This window comes from Gavia stellata, chromosome 10, assembly GCF_030936135.1.
Source record: "Gavia stellata isolate bGavSte3 chromosome 10, bGavSte3.hap2, whole genome shotgun sequence".
In the NCBI taxonomy this organism is placed as follows: Eukaryota; Metazoa; Chordata; class Aves; order Gaviiformes; family Gaviidae; genus Gavia; species Gavia stellata.
Window position 1 is genome coordinate 33,474,086 of NC_082603.1, and position 23,915 is coordinate 33,498,000.

At 37.6% G+C, this 23,915-nt stretch overlaps 1 protein-coding gene across 1 annotated transcript; it reads left to right on the top strand.

The window, feature by feature from the left end:
* Positions 1-360: 360 nt before the first annotated feature.
* Positions 361-23,425, top strand: ATG4C (autophagy related 4C cysteine peptidase). The gene is made up of 10 exons (XM_059821810.1): positions 361-464; positions 1,957-2,040; positions 2,717-2,950; positions 6,049-6,379; positions 8,317-8,387; positions 9,890-10,026; positions 13,735-13,813; positions 14,484-14,560; positions 18,831-18,950; positions 22,858-23,425. Exons 1-10 carry the CDS (start codon positions 389-391, stop codon positions 23,026-23,028), a joined length of 1,380 nt encoding a protein of 459 aa, XP_059677793.1. The 5' UTR covers positions 361-388; the 3' UTR covers positions 23,029-23,425.
* Positions 23,426-23,915: the final 490 nt, after the last annotated feature.

Here is a 23,915-nt window from a genome sequence, read left to right on the forward strand (position 1 = left end):
CTTCAATTCACTGCCAATTAGAAAGAGAGTACTTGCATGCTAGCGCAGGCTATATGCTCTAGATCAATTTGTTGTGCAATAGAGAGCTGTTGGAGAATATTATATTCTATTCAGATTTGTATAGTAATTTTATTGGTGTATATTTGGAATTAAATGTTTTTATTACTTAGTCATGGAACATGTGATTGCTTCTCAGTCCCTGGAAGTGGAGGATTCTGCAAGTTTATTACTGTTTCTGGTCATGTTAGGCTTAAGTACCTAAGGGGGCTGGTGGTGATGCTATACCCTGTGTTCTCAGTGCCCATGGATATGTTTATATTTTTGTTTTTACAGTGGCAGAATTGAACATCTTACAAGACAGCGATGGCTTTTCCTCTAGAGTTTGAATATGGAGGCCACAGGGACAGATGAAGTAGAAAAGATAAAATCAAAGTTTATGTCTGCATGGCATAACATGAAATACAGTAAGTGAAACAGCATATGGTAAAATCCTGTCTCCATTGAAATGAAGGGAATGTTTCTTGTTGACGTGAATTTGTGGGAGGTGGCTTGATGGGCATGGTGGTGTGTGGTGTGGTTTTTTGTTTGTGTGGTGTGGTGTGGTTTTTTTTGTGTGGGTTTTGTTTTTTTTTTTTTTTTTTTTTTGTAATGGTTGGACTTGATGATCTTACAGGTCTTTTCCAACCTTAGTGATTCTGTGATTCTGTGAATGGGATCATGATTCAGAAACTTAACTAATATTAATAATAAAAATGCAATATGGCCCCTGAAACCATTTTTACTTTGATGCTATAAACAGCCCGAGTAAACAAACTTGTTTAGCTTTTCATTTTTCAAATAAATTTGCATAATTTCTTTTTAAATGACTTATTTTGAAAACAGTAAATACATTATGTAAATGACACAAGAGTTGCATAGAGTTTTAAACAGGGACAATATGGAATCATCTGCGCAAAGATTTTTTTATTTTTATACGTACTTTTCTGGAGAAAATAGGATGGTGTGTGAAGTACAAATGCCAGTGAAGAATCTACTTCACAGTCTTGAGTAACATACTTTTCCACAGTTGAACATCAGTAATTTGTTTATAAGCAGACAGATTTTCAAGTGTGCCTTTTACTAATCTGTCCTTAACCTTAATTTTTCTACTTTCCTTCTAGGACTGAGGTTGCTCAGATTTAATGCCAGGTTTCTGATAAATTTTGTTAATTCTCCTAAGTGAGCCTTGAAGATGTCTGGCAAGACGAAAAGATACTTTTCTTCTATTTTCTTTAAGGCTACCACATGGCTGAAGGGGAACAGTAGTCGTTAACACCCTATATGTGATAGGAAAAGTTCAAGAAACTCTATGGACTCAGGGTGTATAAAACACCATAGGATTTAGACTTAGGTGAAAAAGCTACTGTCTGGGGACATTGTCAAAACCTAAAACCTGAATTCTGGCCCTTTAAATTTGTACAGCATGTTATACTGTCCTTTTTGTGTCTGAAATCTGCAATTTAATTTTGTGATGAGGTATGTTTGTTTAATCCTATGGGAAAAGCAGTACTCTTCATGCATTTTCACCAGTCATATGTGAAGCTTATTTCATGTTATTATAGGAGTCGGAAACCTCACAGAATCAAACTGTGCAGTAATAAATTCACAATAGAATCAAAGCAACTTAAGCTCAGCTTTAGCATTTCTGTATCCTAACAATTTCTGAGCATTAGTACCATTGTATTAAAATTCAAACATTCACATATGGGTAACATCGTTACTTTTAAACCAGAACTCTAATCCGTGTTTTGTAGAACTATTAAAGTTTTTGTTATTTATGAAAGCCAAACCTAATTTTAGTACATTTTCTCTATTTTCCCCTTTCATGGGTTACCTTTGGCTTAACCAGATGCTATTAGAAATTCCTTTTTGGAATACTTTAGTCACAAATTTGTATCATTTTTGCATCTATTTTAGGTTGGGTGTTGAAAACAAAAACTTACTTCAGTAGAAACTCTCCAGTCTTTCTGCTGGGAAAATGTTACCACTTCAAAACTGATGGTACGTACATAGCACTTAACTTATTCCAGTCTTACTCGGCAGAAGCTTTGTGGATATATTTTTAATCTTCTAGGAAGATCTTCATGAACAATTACCGAATTCAAAATATACATATGAAAAGCTTAGAAAGTACTCATTCAAATGTCCAACACCACCACTAATGCAACCCATCCTAACCTGCTTTATTCAGATTTTACACTGGTCTTGTTCTTTCTGTAAATATTAATGCTGTAATTTGCACTTTACTTCATTTACCTATCAATTTGAGGGTTTTTTCCTAAAAACTTCTGAATGAAATAGTGACAATACCTGTACGAAGAGTCACTACACCAACACCTTTGTTATCATTTTCCAGTATGCAGTTTTCTAAGAATCTTTCTCTATTTGACTCTCTATTACATTTAGATGAATTAAGCAGTCGCTTACTTGGAAGTCAACAATTCCATTGGCACAGTAATGTTGGCTGCATTGCTCTTTTTTTAGTAGTAGTATTTTTTCAGCTGGCACATTTCTATTGCGTTTGCCGTCCAATTTTCCTCTCTTGTATTTGAAGTGATTGTTACTTTTTGCAGGTTTGCCCTGTCTTTCCAGTAGAATAGTTACATGTTTTTACTTTTCTTCTAGTAACAGAAGTGCCATACCAAGTTATAACTTAAATTTGTGCTTTGCCTTACAGAATCTGGTGAACTCTCTACAGATGGGTCCAATTTTGATAAAATCGGCACGGAGATTTCAGGAAATGTTGAGGAGTTTCGTAAAGATTTTATTTCTAGAATATGGCTGACTTACAGAGAGGAATTTCCTCAGATAAAGGGGTCTGCATTAACAACAGACTGTGGCTGGGGCTGCACACTGAGAACTGGTCAAATGCTGCTGGCTCAAGGTCTTATGCTTCATTTTCTCGGTAGAGGTAAGTTACAAGAGAAGATCTCTGTATTTGGCCTGATAAGCGTGGGTGTTCTGTAGAGAGTGTGATGGTCTTCATGTAGCCCAAATCTAAAGTGCAAGCTGGTTTTGGTTCTGGACTCCCTCTCGTTAATATTGGAATTGTTACATTGCATCGTTACTGGAAACTCCACAAAAGCTAACTGTGAAGTAAAATACCACAAAAATTTGGGCTCCCATACCTGGGTATTGTTATTATCCATGCAAGTGTCCAATTCTCTTGAATCTTGGTTGTATCTTGAACTCAAGGTGTGGAAATGAGTTCCACAGCCCATAGCTGTAGGCTATGGTAAAAGTGATGTTCTTTTATCAGTTTTAACATTGTACATTATTCAATTTCTTCTAGTATTAATATATTGAGTTAATAGAAGGATTCTAATCTAACTTCAATACATCATTCTTTGTGTTGAAATTTTCACTATTTCATTTCCTCCCTTCCCCCCATGTACTTACAGAGGAACTTCCCTTTTTTCCTTATCATTGTCTGTCTCAAAGTACTCCCTCAGTCACAGCTGTTTCAAAGAAGTAGCTTTAGGAAACTTGGAACACTTTCCGCTTTCAAAGGCTATGCGTGTACGTCCTCCCCATTCTTCCAAGCTGAGCCATGTCCTGCATGGAGGGATTTTTGGTTCTCATAATAAACCACCTTTCCTTTCCATCCTCTTGCCAATCCCTTTCATAATCTGTCACATTGCCCCTTTCAAACAATCGGTCCTGTCCTCTGTCACCACTGCTTGTTGTCAGAATGATCCAAGACATGGGCCTGAAGCCACCCAGGCATGTTCGTTAGAGAGAATACAGTGTATTGTTTACTCAGCCGTTTGTTGGATCCCAGGAATACTTTAGTAGAAAATAGTTCTGAAAGCCTTGTTTTGATAATACTTTGTATTTACTGTGCAAATATGATGTAAGCTGTGAACATAGTCCCAAACCAGCTGCATCACAAAGTCTTCTTTCTTGGCAGCATCATGACCGAAATGTCAGGTTGGCTTACTCAGTGTTCCTTTTGTTGTAGATACTTAAGTTATAAAACATTCATTATCCCTTTCAACTGACTGCAAATATCAAAATGTACGAAAATATTTCTGCTGTGAACACAAATCCCTTAACTATAACTTTTGTTATACATACAATTAAAGGAATAAGAAAAAATCTGATCAGAAGACTACCTGTGAGTAGGAATGCATAATGGCTCATTTTGAAGTAACCCAAACCAAAAAAGCCCCAGGTTTATATCTTTAAAATCCATGATTACAAAGAATTCCTTGCACTGTCCCCCATGCATCCTAATTTGGAAAGTGATTTGGTGATTCCAGAGTTCTAGTGTTTCTGTGGCAATCCAAATGCATAGAAAAATGGAACATGTGTGGTCTTTCTGGGCTACTTTTCTCATCACCTAGTCTTCTGACAGCTGGTGAATTATCTTTTGAAAATCTTTTTATGAGGTCTGGGTAGCTTTTGAAACATATTTAAGTGTTTACATGAAGTTTTTCATCGCTGTTTACTCTTTTCCCAGAGATGTTTTCATTATAGTTTAATGGTATTGTTTCTGTTACAAAGCAAAACTTGACTGCAGTTACTAGCTGGAATACTTAACACATCCACTGCTATGGAGAATGTTCCAGATATTGCTGAATGATGTTGGAAATTAGTTTTTATTTAAAATATTAAGGTACTAGTTAAGTTTTACTTTGAAATGCCTGCGCTTAAGACACTGACTTAAATTTAAAGCTCAGTGCAGGTATAGCAAGGCCTGTGATGTTGTTACATTGAGTTTACGCATGCATCTGCCTGGGTCTGCAATGAAAAATTAACACGAGGTTTCACAGAGGGGTGCTGCTTGTGGTAAGAGGCATTGACGTGGCGTGGTTGTCACACTGTAATAAAAGTGGGTGACACGGATTATGGCCATTACCAGCAACACTTGTGACATTACTGGAGCCCTAAGTTAGATTTTAGAATGCAACTATAGTTGCCTCTGTGCTTCCTTTGTTTCTCAAAGACTTTTACATGGATACTTCAGTAAGACTTACAAGGAGGGCTGCAGTTCTTGCTCTCTGTCAGTATTAGTTTGAAAAGGTTCCTCTCACTGCTGTAATGGCAGCTTTCTGAACCTCCAGGAGCTTAACCAGCTCTGGCTCACGGAGCAAAAGCACCCCATCCGTAGGGTTTGTAGGGTTTGTTCCTTGCTTGCACATGGCAGCCTTCCCCATTGCCTTCTGGGCTGTTCGTTGTAGACCTCCAGGGTATGGTCTGATCTAACAGTATGTTCGCTGTTGAGGTTTCCTCACATGCTCTGTGTTGCAAGCAGTTGTTTGAACTTGTAGGAGAGACTTTGTCATCTGAGAAGGAAAGCACTACTGTTCTCTCGATTTGCTGAACCACCATTATTCTGTAAGAGGAACGCTGCGTGTAGGATGCATTGTTAGAGAAACCTTTTGCTAGAAATGCAGACTGTACATGCTGTGCTGAATAATATTTAAACAAGTTTGTCTTGTAATCTAGGTAAAGAATTCACAAATCTACTGAAAAAATAAATATTGTCTATTTTTCTGCTGATCTGCTTTGACATTTTGGCAGGAAAAAGTGTTTGGTTTTTACATGAATAATTCATCAGGTTTGTCTATTTTTTTAATAATGTGACAAACCAGAAGAATTAAAAACAGCTTTTGAGACTTCTTGTTTGACTTGGATAAAACTTTTTGATTATACTTAATAGCTAATTTTCGTATTTTTAATATGTAAGATATTTCTAACCTGTGCCTTGTATATCTTAACTGACTGGGATCATGGAGTCTGACCTACTATCAGATAGCATAAATTGCGAACAAATGTACTGGTAGTAGTATTTCATTTCACCTATCATTCAGCAGAAGAGAAAAGCAAATCATATTCCACTTGAATTCTTTGTTTACATTTTAACACTGACATTTGCATCTCAGTATGTGAGGTACATATTACTGGTTTGGGGAACAAGGGTGAGAAAGGGATGTGCTTTGCTAATTATACCAAAAAGTTTTAATATTAAAGCCTAATAATGCATCTTAAAATATCTTGCTGCAGCCTGGGTCTGGCCGGATGCGTTGGACATTGACAATTCAGATTCTGAATCATGGACGGCCCATACAGTGAAAAAGCTGACAGCATCATTCGAAGCATCGCTTACAGCAGAAAGAGAACCCAAGATCCTGTCAAATCATCATCAGGGAGCATTAAAGAGAAACTGTGATGATAATGAAATGAGAAATGAAGTTTATCATAGAAAAATAATTTCTTGGTTTGGCGACTCTCCACTGGCAGCTTTTGGCTTACATCAGCTAATAGAATATGGAAAGAAGTCTGGAAAAATTGCTGGAGATTGGTATGGGCCTGCAGTCGTTGCACACATTTTAAGGTAAAAACACCTTTATTCTTTGCTGTTACTGTGCCTTACACATTACAGGAGAAGCATTTCAAAGTGTCATGAGATTACTTCAGCTTAATTGAGCATCTAACTGTTCATTATTGGCTTTGTAAAATGTCCGTATTAGTAGCAATTCTAGAGATTTTTCAGAGGCAGGAAGGGAAATAGCTGTAGGTGCCGGAACGGAACTCTGAGCCTTTGTTCAGTCTTATTTCAGGAAAAAAACCCGACATCCCTGTTTTCCTGTACTTTGGGCAGTAGAAGTCTCAAGTATCTCTCCCAAACCTGGGCTTTTAAGTAGAGCTGCATTTAATGAAATGTTCTAAAAACTAACCACTCTTTCAACCTTGGAACATGCATAACATTATAGATTTTTTTTTTTTTTTTTTACTGTAACCTGGGGGCTATAATGTACTGATAGTGTAATGAAATGTCAGAGCTAAAATTGATGTTTTCAGCATTTCTTTGCACACATCAAATTCTTGTGAAACTGTAAATGTATGGGACTATTAATATTATAATTATATCACAGTAAAAGTAAAGGGTCTGTGACATTCAGTGTGGTTTAAAAAAAAAAAGTCGAAAGTCAAATTTCTCCGTACTATGTGCCTCTATATGCCACTTCTCTGAATATTACTGATTTTTGTTTTGGTTTTTTTTAATAGCCTTATGTTCTTAGTGGATCCCAGTTTACCTAAAACTGAATCACTAATAAGTCATTTAAGCAGCAGAAGCCAAAGTTCATACGTTTCTCTCTATATATGTGAATAGAAGAATTTAATATTTAGTATTAAAGTATATTAATCTTAAGTGAAGCTGTACTGAAATAATCAGGTGTATATGCGTGCATACATGCAAATGCATACAGTGATGTGAGAGGTTAGCATTACTTACGTGTTTTCTTCTGTTTTTTTCAGATGATAGAAACTGTCAGAACTCTTTTTGCTTGCTTTAAATTGCAGTAGCATGTTTACCTAATGGGGGGGTGGGGGTGGGAAGTGGATTTGGTGTGGAATTCCATTCAACACAAACCCACCAGTGATTTCCAGCACTGCAAAGGTTTCCCTTCCTAGATCTCCTTTCTCCCTTACAGCAGTAGTAACAATGTATAGCGCACTCATAACTTGAGAATGACTGTATTAAACGATTCCTCAAAATAGATTGTGAAATAAAGAGATAGTGACCATTTAATGCAAGCGTGTATTGAAGCCAAAGGCTAATCTTCTATTTTGAACAGTTTAATTTCTTTACAAATGTTGTCCTTGATTGATGATCATGCTTCAGACTATCGACATATATTTTCTTTTTAGTTTTTAGGTCCATTACTCTTTTCAGGATAGCCCGATATTGCAATTATCTTTGTAAGGTTTCCCCAAAATTTTCAAAGCTTTTTATGTGCTAGCCTGTATTTCCATAGACATGAGGTGCTAATTTGTGGCTAGTTATATGAACTGAGGTCAACTAAAGAGATCTATTGAGTTGAAAATAATATTTTTGTCAGCAAATTTAGCCTTTATTATCCCAATACACATGAGAGAAAATTATTAGAAAGAAATTAGGTAGTGAATATGACTTTCATTGTAAGTTAATGAGTTTCTTTGGGCTTTTTTTGTGGTTTTCATTGTTTCTTCTAAATAGCCAGACATTGCCATCTTTGCTTGGGAAAAATATGTTGCCATATACACTGGATCTTGGTATCCAGTGTTTAAAAACAAAAAACCCCACCCCCCATCTGTATTTATCAGGAATGGAAGGTGTCTTGAATTAACAACCAAACAAAAAAACAAAAAACAACCAAACAAAAAACCCCAAACCACCAACAAACAATTAAAACCAACCTATTTCTAAAAATCAAATAATTTATGTTTATTTACTGTTAATTTCTTTAAAATCAGAGATGAGTTAAATAGTTTTGTGTTTGTACTTAGAAAAGCTGTTGAAGAAGCAAGAGACCCTGAGCTACAAGGAGTAACAGTCTATGTTGCTCAGGATTGTACAGGTAAATGTTGTGGTTATGTAGATTTTTGCAAACATTTTTAGATGCTTTTTATGCCTTTCAGTACGCACTTAACAACAGCGCTCTAAAGGAAAAAAAAAACCTCAAAAATGGATCCACAAAATTGAGATTATGTAGACAAAGGGGTTCTTGATATATGCAGATGTTTGTTCTCTTTGAGAATCAGACATCACAACTTGAAAGCTTCATACATTGTTCGTTTGGTATCTTGCAGTGGAAGATAGTGGAATTCCAAATCCAGCAAGATAACTTTTCCTTACAATCTGCCTGTTGTAACTGTTTATTTTGGATTTAAGTCAGTTAATAATCTGTTTCATACTTGCTTCAATATTGTTTTAGCAATAAGCTAGTAAGAACGTCTATATTTTGTTAAAAATAACCCCCAAAAAACAGCCAAACAACTGAAAAGTGCTTCAGTTCTGTTAGAGTAGATTTGTTGTTTACATTTTATGTCTTCTGCATAACAAGATTCTCTTTTACCTGTTTTTCTAGTGGAAAAAAAAAAAAACCACACTGCACCAGTCTGTTAGAATAGTAAGAAGTCATTTTCACTTGGAGTTCAAAGATGTGAGCAGGCTAGTGAACCCAAGTCAGTGGTAACCTTTCTTCTGCTCCAACGTGGCATTTTAAATAATCAATAACGGGCAGAGGAGCGTAGAGCTCTGGATGTTCAGGAGCAGAAAATGATGGCAAGATAAACTAAACATGCGGTTAAACTTTACACTAATGACTATAGTCTTTCAAATCTAAGCACAATCTATTACTTCAGTAGCCATGTTTAGCTGCCAGAAATTTCTGTTATGTCATAAGCGATCTTGGGATAGGACAGACGAGACCGACATCCCTGGGTAATCAATCAAACTGGCTTTAAAGAGATATTGTTTAATCATATGCTACAAACCCAGTTTCACCTGACTTACAGTGACAGTGGAAACTTTTAAAGTTCTATTAATTTTTCGCTGCTTTATTCTGGTGATGATTTTTCACATCTCTTTTAGTTGGGAAGGAATAAGCAGTAATACCACATCAAGTTTTTTCACTCATTTTCAGTGACTGTGTTGTGTTAACTTCAGGCAGCAAAGTTGAGTATTTATTAAAATGAATTATTGTCTTTTTTTCCTTTAACATGTAGATGTTTCTGTTAGTTGTAGGCTTTCAAGTTTTAAATTACTCCTTTTAGAAGTTTATATCAAGTGAATAAATATTTATTGGTTTTCTCCTAGCCTACCCCTTCTGCGTTTTCCTGACAATGTATCTTATCTCGGCAGCAGCACATTACCATTCCACAAAATATTGCTGAAAATAAGGAGCCATAACACCGGTTTTCATCAGTCACTCACGAGTTATATTTCAGGAGGACAGTAACATTTTGAAGGCCTGTAGTTTTAGTTTGTCAGACTAAGTGATGACATGTTGTAGGTGTGTCTTTGTAAAAGCTAGCGGTTATATTTTAAATATGAATATTTCCGTGTGTCTCCTTTCAGTCTACAGTTCAGATGTTATTGACAGACAATGTTCTTTTATGGATTCTGGAAAAGCAGACACAAAAGCTGTAATTATATTAGTTCCTGTGAGACTCGGTGGAGAGAGAACAAACCTGGACTACTTAGAGTTTGTAAAGGTATGAAATTAGAGTTCAATCATTTTTCAGATAGTAGCAGTAGGTGATATGAAAAGCGACTTCATGATGGTAATCTTCTACCTATTAAATGTGTGGTGGTGATTTTACAGTTGAAGGTTGTAAAGTTTGACTTTACAGATTTTAAATTTCCCTATTACAAGATCAGACATAATTGCAGAGCACATGATGTCCCTTGGTAAAGCAGTGATAACTGTCCTATTGCTAAAGTAGCTACCTGAAAAGACATTAATGCAGTGGCTCAAATTACAAATGGTAATTTAGTTACATATGCTATTAGAGTTGTGCTATATTAAGCATCAGTCAGCATTTTAAAATATAAATATACCAAATTCCTCATTCTGTTTCTTATTTTTTTAAATGCCAGATGGTTTAAGGTTGTTGCTTGTCTGTTCTTCCCATTGTCTTTTGTCTTTTTCTTCCCCTTGAGAGGGGTTAGAATTTTTTGATGTCTTTAGTCACTACTTCAAGTGTTTTTTCACTATCTGGACATTAGGTTGAATGTTTCTAAGGACAGTGATGCAGGAGTAGCAAGCAGTTACCACAAATAAAAATGAACTGGAAAAAAGTAAAACTCGAGGAGAAAACATAGGGGAGGACAATCTATGCTGTCCTCTCCCCCCCCCCACCCCAGCAGAGGTTCTGCTTATGGTGCTGACACCTGAAGATGTACTGTAATCCTACCTCTTAAGCACAAGAATACTTCTCTTAAGGAAGAGATTGTTCTCTTAGCCCTGCTGCATTATCATTTTCCATGCTGCTGTTTATCTGTCTTTAAATTCTTGGTTTAATTTGTAAAATACCACAATTTAGTAGCATGTACAAAATCTGAGAGTCTTTTTTTTGTGACTGTGTCTTCTCTGTAAAATTTTAGGAAACATGTTTGGTTTTTAATGGCACAGGGAGACAGAGTGATGAAACCTTTTATTTAAGTGATGAACTAATACATTGTTTTTCTTTCCTGATTGTTTTCCTTGTATTTTCAGACAGTTGGTTTTGGAAGGTTTTAGTTCTTTTCTGATTAATTCTGACACAGCTAAGATAAGCCTGTGGTCGCAGATGTGATCTACAGCAACCTTACTTTACTTTCAATGTTAACTGCAAAAAAGCCTTTGAATCGCTCATGCCCAGGAAAACACACCATGCCTTCATTTGTAAGCTAATAAACAGTTGCTTCTGCAATTTCCATGAGGTTTTCTCAGCGAAAGAAAAGTGACTCCAGTTCTTTAATGCTGGCTTTTATTATTGACAGATATCTATGGCTAGTTTTACCCTGCAGAGGCTTTCTCAATTTAGCTCTCAAAACCACTCTTTTGCCAGAGTAAAATGTATTTACGTGGCACTGGGTTTCATAGCACAGTCACGTTATCTCAGTTTGCCTTGTACAACTGGCTTTACTGGTGATTTCTGCTGCTCATTTAGCAAGCCTGGTACTGCCCTTTGCAGTCTGTTATAACGGAGACTGTGATAAGAGGGCTTTCAATTGCATGTATTAGTCACTCCAATCTCTGTCTTGACTGTTCACAAGAAGTGACTAAATTTCTTGGGGTCTGGATTTAAGTTAAAAATGCAGATTTTAGAATGTAGTACAAGAGGTAATTTTTACAGAGGATTTTATATTTATGGATGAAAATTGATAAATTTTTTATAATTCACTTTTACAAGAAAATTCCCATAGATTAAACAGTTATTCATTACCCTAAGTAGCTTTGCTCCCTTTCTGTTCCGCTGGCAGAGGATGTGTTCTTCTTAGCTGTTTCAGCCTTTGCCTCTGATCTGCCTAAACGTTCTGTAATGCGCAGCCATCAAGGAGCATGTTCTAAAATAGCCTCCTCATTCATATTTTAAATAAGCAGCCCTTTCTCTTAACCTGTATAAACCATGCTAAAGTTGACTTTCTTAGCATCTCAGGTGAGGAGTACAATAGTTTTTGTTATGTTACATTACTGTATCGTTGTCATAGAATCATAGAATCATTTAGGTTGGAAAAGACCTTTAAGATCATCAAGTCCAACGGTAAACCTAACCCTGCTAAGTCTAAGCAGAGAAAAATTTATCTCGAGAGGCTTTGGTCTTATCAGTGCATGAAATATCAATCATTTTGTTGAGAGAAATTTTCCCTACTTACACAGTGATAATATAATGGTTATACTTCTAACGGTTGATCTCTTAGAGGAGAGGATATAGATATGACTGCCAGCTAATGGAGATTTCACTTCAGCTCAACTGATATTCTTCTGGATTGCTGTACCAGTTTGGGCCAGCATCCAAGTTTTTGGACCCAACACTTGTCTAGTGCCACAAGAAACCCACTGTGATTTATGGATGTTTAAAGGCTGTTCAGTTTTCAGAGTATTTAATGGTCTTGGGCTTCAGCTGCATTAGAACAGTTGGGCTCAGCTTTCCAAAGCACTCAATGTTGGCAAAATTCAGCTCCCGCTGGAGTTGGTGGGATAACTAGTGGGGAACTGTGTTAAGCCAAGACTGAATATTCACAAAAATCCTAATAAGCCCTGGTAAGAGACAGAACCTGATGAAAGCGAGAAGAGTAGAAATATGCTGAAGGGAGAGGGAGGAAAGTCCTCCGTGCCTTCTTCCATTCCTTTGCTAGGTACTTTTAATAGAGAAATTATCAAAGATTACTTCTTTGGTGTCTGTTGTCTGTGACTGCATCCAGAACTTGTGGGGGATAGAGGAATTTCAGTCAGTTAAACTACTGCAATGTTCTTGCCGTGGCAAAATTGCGTGTATGCAGGTAAATCCTTCTCCCCAGCACTAGAAGGTATATCCATAAAATCAACATTTTATTATGTAATGACAGGTCTGCAAAGTGTGTGTGCTAGCACAGACACGTGGATTGCAGAACCCAACTCTTTCCAACCTGAATGAATAGAAATACACTGGCAGCATTGCTGTGACTGTAGCCCATGGCTGATACCCCATCCCAACTCTTTCTGTCCTTGGTGGCTCCTAGCTTTGCCATGGCTGGAGGAGTATATTTCTTCCTTTACGCCTCCAGACTGAAATGATTCCTGTATTTCGCCCCATGTCCCTCTTTAAATCCCATCAGTTGTATTTGCAATGTCTCTTTCTCAAAGTTACTGCATACTCATGGCTCCGATTCCTCTACCCTCACAGTCAACATCCAGCAAGATTTATGGGGCTTCTCTGTTGTGTGTGTCTCTCTTCCCCCTGTATTTTGGCTCCTGTTTTTAGAGCTGTATGTTGTAATTACTCTTGCTTCAACTGGCATTGCTCCCTATGATGTAAAAGTTCATACTCTAGACATTTGAATGCAAAAAGAAGAGGGCCCTCAGGGCCACAGAATGTGTATGTGAACTCTGTAAATCTGAATACTCTGATACCTTTTGACTAAGCAACCTGGGCTCAACTTGTATGACGTTTACGTTCTGTCTCTTCCCCGAAAATGATACTGCCAATTCTCTCAATGTATGGGCATCTCATGAAAAGGGAGCACTTTCTCTGGATTATCTGGCGGGAGGTTTTCACTTTTGTCAGTTGTAAGCTTCTAAAAATTGAGTCAAGCCCCAGAAAGTCATGAAGTCAGTCTTTAAAAAAAAAGAAAAAAGCTATTTGCCTAAAAACAGTAAAGAAAGAGCAAATATTTTGATTCAGTTTAATACTTATTCTGTTTAACACTGTCCTAATTGTTTAATGTTCTTGTTGTAGGGAATTTTAAGCCTTGAGTATTGTGTTGGTATTATTGGTGGCAAACCCAAGCAGTCATATTACTTTGCTGGATTTCAAGGTTAGTGTTTTAATATGTTATGTCTCTTCAATATTTTTCTTTAAGAGTTAGGCAGTTAATACCGAACCAGTGGGAAATAGCATGATTAAAATAGCAAAATGAGTACCTTATTAATTCATCATATCTACCAAAGTCCAGTCATTCGTCATTTACCCCATACAGTAATTGGATTCTGTAAAATGTACATTTAATTTCCATTGTTGCATAAACAAGGCATAATTTATCTGTTTCACCAAACTTCAGGAGCATTTGCTGTTACTATCTGGCAGTTCTTATTTACGTATTTACTTTTTACTAGTTCAAGTGGTGTTAGTTGATGCTTAAATGACAAGCAATATATTCTTCCTGTCAGGATGAAGCAGCACAATACATTTTTCATATGCAAACTCCAGAATATAATTGTGTGTTTGTAAAAGTAATTTTATCACCAAAAATTAAATGACAGTCTCATCACTTTATAAAAATTCTGCTTATACAAGCATATTTGATTATGCAAAAGTTAATCTGTCCTGCAAAAACCTATGCTTCAGTCAATGAATATCAGCCTGGCAAGCAGTTACTTGCTGGCTTTTTATTTTTTTTTTCAGCTGTTCTGCATAGAAATTGGATTGTAAGCAGTGTAATAATAAGGTGTTTTTTGAATTACTTGTCTTCTGTTTTGTCCTTGCAGATGACAGTTTGATTTACATGGATCCTCATTACTGCCAATCTTTTGTAGATGTCAGCATAAAGGATTTCCCTCTTGAGGTAGTATGGATATAGACCTGGCACTGTTTTCTTCCCATATGAATCAAACACTAATTATTTAGAGATGTTCTAGCTAGCTGCATCTTTATGGTTTTACAGTTACATGTTATTTATCAAAGTTCTGCCCTTCTTTATAGGCCTATAATCAACAAAAATGACCAGAGGTTAAAAACTCAATATGGGGGTTTAATTTTTACTTCATTAATCTTCTTCTGTTTCTTTTTAATGACCAGAAAACCTCCAAAATTGATGATCACTTCATTTAAGTAATTTTTCCATCAAAGAAAATACACAATATTTGGAGATCTTAAACCTGAGTTATTTGGATTTGGTTTTGTTAGTTTGTCTTTTTGGTCATTTTTATTTTATGTTATTTTAAATTCAAGTTGCAGTCAACATCATGGAGAGAATTACTGTAGTATTCAATAGTAGGAGCCTGTTGTCAGTTTGGAACCAGAGTTCTGCTGCTTCTTTATCCAGGAATTCATAGTATTTCTATACTGGAGTAGGTGGTTATCATTTTAAATGTAACTTTCGCTGCTAATAACTTTGCAGGTCATTTTTTTTAGCTTCATACAAGTGGAAATTTTTGAGGCTTATCAGTGAGGTTTGTGGTTGACTAGATGAATTTTGCTCAAGTTTTCTGAACTGTTTAATTTAACAAGTTTTATTGTTATTTTTAATCAAGCTGGTTTTATGGAATAGTAGTTTCCAAGAAACAGACAGGTGTGAAAGTGTAGATGCTGCGTTTGTTCGTTCTTTTCCTCGACCCCTTTCTAGGCCATGACTTCCTGGGTGCATCTAGATGTAGTGAATGCATCTTTTCAGGCTATGCCTAGGTCTTAAAAATCATGCTTGTTTTGTTTGGTTTTTTTTACAGTAGTAGTGTTTTGCCTTTTCTTTAACCTCTTGCCAAATAACTTGCATTGAAAATAGATAGAGCTAAGGGAGGTTATTAAAGAACTCAATTTACAAGTACCATGGGAAAACATTATCAGTTGCAGTAGTAAGTGTTCAATAGCCACGGTACTCACCGTAGAAGTACTCGGTGCCATCCATACAAACTCTCCTTCTTGATCTTGTGTCCAGCTTCCACATACACTTCCAGCCTCCTCGGGGCAACTCTTCATTTGGTGTAGAAACACGCTCTGGGTGCATCCACTGCTTAGGACAGCATCAACTGCTCTAGAACGGAGTTGGTCATTAGTAATAGTTCCTCATGCCACTGTGTTCTGTGACATGTAAACGTAGAAACACAGCTTCAGAAACAACATATTGCATTTTAGTAAGGAAGAGGAGTATGTATGTGTCTCCACCACCTCTAAAATACTAGCTGCTTAACGTAGAATTCTTAAAGGTTTGCAGTAAAGTCATGTAAACAGTGGAAGCGAGTCATACTCAACTCTTAAACTCACACCTGAGGAGCTGAGTAGGTGATCTTAAATTGACTGTTTGCACTTAGAATGTAAGTCAAATGGTGTGTAATGGAGTTATGTATCTTCACGGCTTCTGTTTTGTGTAGCAGCTAAGACTTAAACTGAGAACAGTGTAGTGAACAGCAATGGTCCAAAGATCCGTTAACGTACATTGAAGTTGATCACAATACCTCAATCAAAATACCATCAAATACTATTTAGGAAAAGTTCTTAAATATATCAAAGGACTTACACAGGGCTAATGTCAAATCCTAGGGCCGACTTAAAGCAAACACTACATGTTTTTCAGTATTTATGCCCTATCAAGATGCTTTAATTAGTGTGATGTACAATACAAAAGTGTAAGATTCTCTAGCAATTGAGAAGGTTCTGAATTTAAAAAAGGAACATAGGAAAATGTATCAGAAAATATCCTAGACAGAAACTTTCATTATTTTTAGAGATGCCTTTAGATTTACCCTGTTCAGGTATTTGGAAGAAGAGTTGGTGAGTCCCAGCTCTATTTGTATTGTGGCAGCAGCCAGAGATTATAACCAAGATCCTTGCCCCTTTATGCTAATAACTGTAGTAAAATACAGTGCCCTCTTTGAAGATTTTACAGTTTAATTGGGTAAGCCAGACAGAAGATGGGACGAGCACAAAGAAGCAGAGCTGAGGTGACTTCCTTAAGGTCACACTGTGGCTCAGTGGCCAAGCTACAAAAAATACACCTCTTTGGTTTCTGGTCCCATGACTAATCCTCCAGATTGTGCTGCACACTGGCGTTAATATAAATTTCCAAATAATAATAAGGTTTTAAAACGTATTTTGAAGGTACGTGAGCTGCCAGCTTGGCTTGATCGCATCCTAATGCTTTTCTGCAGACGGAAAATATATTGCAATTTAATGTGTAGTGCATTTAATAGTATTATATCTTTGTCCAGAAATGTCAAAAGTAAACAGAAATTGCTTTCTTAGTGTGGATAGTTGCTTGTTAGATTTATCTGTAGGGAGTATTTTCAAAATTGACAAATTGTCCAGAATAAGTTGGAAATCAATCCACTCCGTATTGGCTTCCAGAATCCATTTGTTTGGAGGAGTGGGGAAAAAAAAAGCCTACCCACTTCCCTTTGTTGTGCAGTGATTTGTGTAGCGTTAGGACTCCTGCCCTGAACAGCACAGCACAGCTGCAGTTGCGGCGTTGTTGCTGAAATGTGGTATGTAAGGCAGGGTTCGATTTCTGTATTTGATGAGTCAGGAATGAATATTCAAAATACAATTTCCGCCTATAAAATTTGAACAGAATTAGAAGAAAAAACAGTGACTAAAATCGATCTTGTAGAAATAGTACTTCTCATCTTTGCTTATATTTTTTAGCAGAGATTTAACAGAAATACCTCTCAGGTTCGTAATCGCAAGTAAAGAACAATATACTTCAATATGTAGAACTATAACACTGACAGGTACACTCAGATTAGGTAACTAGTGCTGTCGTCTTCTGTGGATTGACTTTCTGACTAGCAAACAAAAAACCCGATAAAAATAGAAAGATAAAATGGGTTTCTGATATACCGACTGCTTGATGTTAGCTGTCAGGGGTTGCTGTTGCTATAGTCAAATTAGAGTGTAGCGGTTGTTAGTTAGCCTTTATAGAGAAAACACACTGGTGTTGGTACGAGATCTGCGTTGCTCTGTCCTGGTGTTACTGTTGTGTCAGGAAGCTGTCCCGGTCCTGTGCGCCAGAAGAGCTGGGAGCTGCGCACAACTTATGTGTAAACGTGAAAGGAAATAGCACAGAACGTTCGCTGGAGAATACTGGTCACTGGGGGAAGTTCATGAAAAACAAAATCTGCATTTTAGTACAGTGGTATCTCCGTTGCAGTGTGGTGCAGACGCGGTGCGTTAGCATTTGTTACTGAGCAGCTGTAGTGGGGTTGCTAGTGATTTAATAGAGGTAGGATGACGGGGTAGTCCTGCATGTCAGAAGCAGAATAAAGAGGACTGCCTTTGAGAGACAGTCCGTGGTGACCAAGTAATTGCAGTGATTAGACAAGGACCGTCACCAAAACTACAGTTCCTGTAATAGATAAACACAGAATCAGGGTAGATGGTGCATACTCATCTTTTCTCTCATAAACTGTGAGTGAGGAGTGTGGGAAAGGGGTTTTCGCGTTTGTTTTTTCTTAATAGCATGGCTGCTGATAGTATGAGTTCACAGCACTGTCAGAGCATCATCTGTCATGAAAAGAGATTTCACGTTAGGAAAAAAACATTTATAAAGCAGGGCATGTTGTTTGGGTTTTTTCCTACTTGTGGATTATTGTAATAAGGGTTTGCTTTTGTGGGTTTTGTGGGGTTTTTAACCCCTTTCATGTACTACTAAAGGAAAATGCACGAGGTTGGTTTATTCCATTACGTCTCTTTTATAGAGGCTGGGGGAGGGAAAGGGGCAATGGGCGGCAGTAGTAAAGCAGTAATTGTAAGATGGTGCAAAAGCTGTTACAAATTAAATTTGCAAGAGAGCATTTGCCTCCTCTGCCTTGGGAATATTAATAAAGTACTGCTCGGAGCGGCAGACCTTTGACAGATTTCAAACTAACGTGGTGTTGTGCGCAAGTTTGGTGAATACAGTGTAAACAGCAGGAGGTTTTATACACGTGGAGAGGAGTGGAATTACTTGAATGTTTGGGGGTGTGGAAGAAATGACTTTGGAAGTGTGTGCTGGGTTTTAATTCAAGTGATATAGGGGATTGTATGTTAAAGCTGTTGGTGGCAAAAAAAAGTAAATGCATTGGTCTGTGCCATTCTCAACCTTAACCATGTATTTCATGTTTTTCAATCTTGAAACTTGGCAGTCATTCCACTGTCCTTCTCCCAAAAAGATGTCATTCAAAAAAATGGATCCGAGCTGCACAATAGGATTTTATTGTAGAACGGTGCAGGACTTTGAGAAGGCTTCTGAAGAAATAACGAAGGTAGGTGCGGAAGTGAGCAAATCAATTCCTCAGCCAGAACGGCGCGGGTGTGCAGTGTAGGGATAAGGGGAGAGAATCGGCCTCGCTCTTCTAGAGACGTCATTCTTTTCTTGATATTTATCGCTGCTCTTACAATGGCGAGAAATCGAGCTTGCTTTCCATTTCCTCCCATCTTACCAGCACGCAACGCGCGGGGAGGACCTGGCCGGCGCAGCGGGAGGGGGTCTGCGGCGAGGCAGCCGTGGGGAGCCGGGCCGGGGCTGGCGCGGGTGGCCCCGCGAGGTGGCACTCGTGAAATGGGAATATTGCTGCCGCGGGGACCGCCCCGCCCCGCAGCAGCCTTGAAACGGCGGCGAGCCCTCGGGAGGCGTTTTGGGGGTTTGAAATGGAAGTATTGGATCGAGCCAGAATTGTGTGTTATTTCTTGCTAGCGTAAGCGCTCTTTCTGATCGTGTTTAAGTGTAAAGCAGCGTGTTTATGATTCGGGAACTATGTTTTGAAGTCTGCGGAGCAGGTATCGCCCAGCAAATCTGATTGTATCCTTCCACCTGACAAATACCGATACAGGTTCATTTAGGTCCAAACGCAACTGACTTTTTTTCCCTTGATTATTACAGTATGTGAGTGTATGAAATGCAGCGTTATTAATATGTTGTATTAGCTGAGGCAGTGAATAACTGTGTTTTGTGATTTTAAAAAATAGTCTATGAAAGGATGCGGCGGTGGCAGCAGAAGGTGGTCACAATATTAATATTCTAACTACAGTAGTTATCACAACAGCACAAAGAATTAACGTTTGTACAGCATTCTGAATGTCCTGTTAAGTGGTATTAGTTATTACAGCCAAAAAAAGCATTTTTAAACTTAATACTGTATGTAATCTTCAGTAGATACTGATTGATGCTGAAGTTGTTTCTTTGATTCTCACACAGAGGGGTAGAAAATAGATTTAAAGAAGTTCCTAAGCGGCGGATATATGGAAAGTTTAAATAGCGAAGTTTCTGTTCTTCCATGTTTTCCTATTATATCATGTATAAGAAAGAATGTAATAATATGGTAAAAAAAAAATCTAAATACAAAATTGGTTGCATTGCAAGTTCTTTCTTTTTTCTTTCTTTTCTTTCACGTTTGGGATTAAGTACATTTCTTTTTCTGAACATATGTTGTGAAAATACTCATGGCTGATCTAAGCCTTGGAGCTATTATGCTGGTATTTCATGTAGAAGTTCTTTAATATTAATGACATTATTTTATATAAATATATTTCAGGCACAATAAGTTTGAAAATAGAGGAAAGTTTAGATGCAAATACAATGTGATAAACGTTCTATGATCTTTCGATCCTTCCTTCACATCCTTTGGTTTTTTTCCTGCTTTTCGGTTATTTTTCCCTTTGTTTGCAATTGGAGTCCGATAACTTTTGAACTATAAAGCACAGTATGCTCCCAGTGTGCCCTATGTAGGCTAGACTAAAAAATTCAGGTTCTCACTGCTTTTGTGGGCAATAAGAGGTGGGAGAAAAGATTCAGCTTTTATTACTTGAGGATAAACCTTATGAGCCACATATTCAGTGATAGAAAAATTAGGGCATGGGAATCAAGGGCCCAAATGGAGTGACTGATGAAACTCCATCCAAATCACATTCAGGTTACCCTTTGTTTCTGTACTTGCTCGTTAGGCAGCTATTGGTAAGTACTTTAATAATACCTGGCATTAAATAGCTGATAGGTTAAGGAGACCTGGAAACACATCCAGACTTGAGAAGGATGGATTTACCGACTGGCTGTAGTCTTCCTTCTGTCTGGCGCTTCCAGCAGAAATACCGCGCAGGCACAGCAGTTTCTGTCTGGCTTCTCACCACCATGTGGCAGATCCAGAAGGTCAGCAAGAAGCTCTGGCCTCTGCACAGGACCAGGGACGGCTCTGCCTGTTCCCGGCTGCAGCCTCGTTGTTACTTAACTGCTACCAGGCTCCTCTTTCTGCTAATGCAGTGAGGTGTTTCCCTATCAAAACCCATGACAGCAAATAAATAACTCACTTGAGCTACAACTGCGTTTGCCTGTTTGTAGCCCATTTCATTAGCAGAAATGAGAAGTTCTCTGAGGAACTGGACTGATTGAGTGTTGAACTTGGATGCAGTTCAGCACAAAGAAGTAATTGTTGCAGTGACAACAGTGGCAGCCTGAGTCAAACACTGAAATACTAAAAAATACTGATGTTTATCAATAAACTTCTCTGTAGAAATCATCACAGTGGTCTGTGATGATTTCAAATTATCTGAGATCACCGAGTGAGACGTAGCTTGGTAATAATTGCAGTAATCTTAACCAAGTTCCACTCGACCCTTGTTTAGGCATTTGCCTGTCGGTCCAGTTCACGTCCTGTATTTAGTATTTCATCACCTCCCTTAGTACATAGAGAGACATGTTACATGTACCTGTAGAGAAGGACGTTTCAGGGGAAGTTGAGCACAGACAAGGGCAGTGGAACTGCGGGTGTATTTCTGTCCTGGTTTGGAGGGACCACATTTAAAGGTGCGGTGGTCGGTCGGTCACCACACATTCCCTGAGACGCAGTATTCTGAGTTTGCTCTTGCAAACTTGCGATTAGGAGCTGGCCTAAGTCCACCCATCCCCTTCACAGACAGCAGACAGCCTTCGCATGGCTATCAATTTCTGTTCCTACTAAGCCAGCTTGTATTCAGCCCCTAGAGATGAAAGGGTTTGCATCCAATTATCTAGTCTTCTCAAGAAACAAAGCATTTGTACGTCTTACAAACTTTTTTTCTTTCTAATGCTCATTTGTTACTCTTCTTTTGCTTTTGCATTTCCGTGTGCGCATCTCTCCTGTACATCCTTGGTCTTTTACCCAGGTTTCACATTACAGTTGCCAAATACAATTAAAATAGTATAAAGTGGAAAATGTCAGACCACAGTAAAAATCAAGGATTTTACTGTGAGTGTGGGGTTTTTTTAATTTATTTTTTTAAACACCCTCCTCAGCCTCTGACTGTCTTTTTTTTCAATCGTTCTTACTGTTTAAAGATCTCTTTAGGCTTTTTTACTCTTTTAGATTAATTGTTCTTATGAAATTATGTTCAGTGATTTTTAGTTCCACACATGAATACTTCTAGGCTAATGTAGTTCTCTGTGTCACTACATGACTGTGCTGTTTTTTCAAAGCAGGTAAGAAATAAAAAAAAATTAAAAAATAATCAGTGAACAATTAAGTGTCCAAAACAGCCTGAAAGGCTGAAGTGTCTTTCAGTATTTGGTGGATTTTTATCTGCTATTAAAGGTAGTTTGCTGATCTGTTTTAGTATTTATCATTCCCTACCACCCGCTTTCTGCATGCTCGGTTTTCTTATTTATAAATGTAGATTTTTGGCACACTACTTACGACGGCCTGCTCCTGTCGTCAGTGTGGTTTTAGCCACATGCTCTTGATTGGCTTATTTACATAGGTGTATGGTTTTGAACTTTTAATAAAAACATTGATTATTGTACATGCCGATTCTACAATAAAAATATGTCCCTGAGATGCTTGGTTGCCGCAGAATTCATACCTGTGCTTGAGGAGAGCGTTATGGCCATTAACTATTTTGTAGAGTTTTTTTATCTTCCTACACGAGCTCCAGCTGCACTGAAACAGACAGCATGTAGAGGAGATCTGTATGGAACAAGATGCAGGGTTAGGCATAAAATTAGCATCTACCTGAAGAAGAAACAGAAGTAAACGTATGTTTAATGGGAGGAGGGGATGTTTAGATTGTGCAATGCTTTTTGTTTAATGTGGTGATGATAATAATAATTTTTTACTTTGCAGACATCATCAGATAAATATCACTACTTACTGCATTTCTTCATTTCCAATTAACGTTTTATCTGGTATGTGTTTTACATTGTAGATGCTGAAATCTTCATCTAAGGAGAAGTATCCCTTGTTTACTTTTGTAAAGGGTCATTCTAGAGACTATGACTTTGCTTCCAGTCCACTCCATGAAGAAAATGACCTTTTCTCTGAGGATGAAAAGAAAAGATTAAAAAGATTTAGTACAGAGGAGTTTGTCTTGCTTTAAGGACGTTTTACACAAGATTATTGGCAGCTGTCCAGGAGAACACTTGCCTTTTAAAAAAATAAAAAATGTATGTGTCTTCTTCCCCCAAAAAGGCAAGCTTGAGCTGAAATTGGTCTATTTTCATAAAGATGATAATGTTTTATATGTTAATAGTCTTTAAAATGTCATTTATAAATGTACTTACTAATTATTTTTCTTCACTACTAGTTGGGTGAGTTTAATGTCACGTTGTGCTAGTGAAGACAGAAGGCATTGTTTAGAGCCAGGTATGCTGAACTGTGCCTACGTCCTGATCTTTCCCTCTTAAAAAGCTTGGCCAGTCCTTAAAAAAAAGGTGACCCGAATGTCGTGTCAGTCCAAGGCAAATCCTGAGCAGAGGCTGCCAGATACGGGGGTGGGGGGGCGGGGGCGGTTTATGTCATGGAGGCATATCCATAGGTTTTGAGACCAGGTTATTTCTGTTTGTAAGCAAAATTTGAGTTCTGTATTTGTGTGGTGAGGGTGGAACTCTCATCTGTTTTGCTACGTAAGCCCAAATAATAGTTAATGCTGTAATCGTGACACACATCCTGAGCAGCACGGTGTCGGGAAGGTAAGTTTGATAGATCAGTAGTAATTGTCAGTTGCAATACTGATATAATTATATAGGCTGAATTGTGAGTTAAGATACTATTTAGCAGTATGATTTTATAATGGTTTCTCATTAAGCTTGCTTTGGAGCCTTAATAGGAGGAGTGAAGATAAAGTATTACCTTTCCCCACAATTTTTAAAGGTTATACTATTAATATTAACTGCAACCAATCAAAGCAGCTGAAGACAATTATTAGAAGAGAGGACTGTTTGTTTCCTATTTCAACTACGATAATGTTGAGGCTTCTCTCCTGTT

What these genes read in the sequence shown, in the direction of transcription:
- ATG4C (XM_059821810.1), top strand. Translation starts at nt 389, where the DNA reads ATGGAGGCCACAGGGACAGATGAAGTAGAAAAGATAAAATCAAAGTTT. An exon ending in GCTTCATTTTCTCGGTAGAG is followed by an intron (nt 2,951 to 6,048) that starts GTAAGTTACAAG and finishes ATCTTGCTGCAG; the next exon opens with CCTGGGTCTGGCCGGATGCG. An exon ending in TAAAGGATTTCCCTCTTGAG is followed by an intron (nt 14,561 to 18,830) that starts GTAGTATGGATA and finishes GAAACTTGGCAG; the next exon opens with TCATTCCACTGTCCTTCTCC.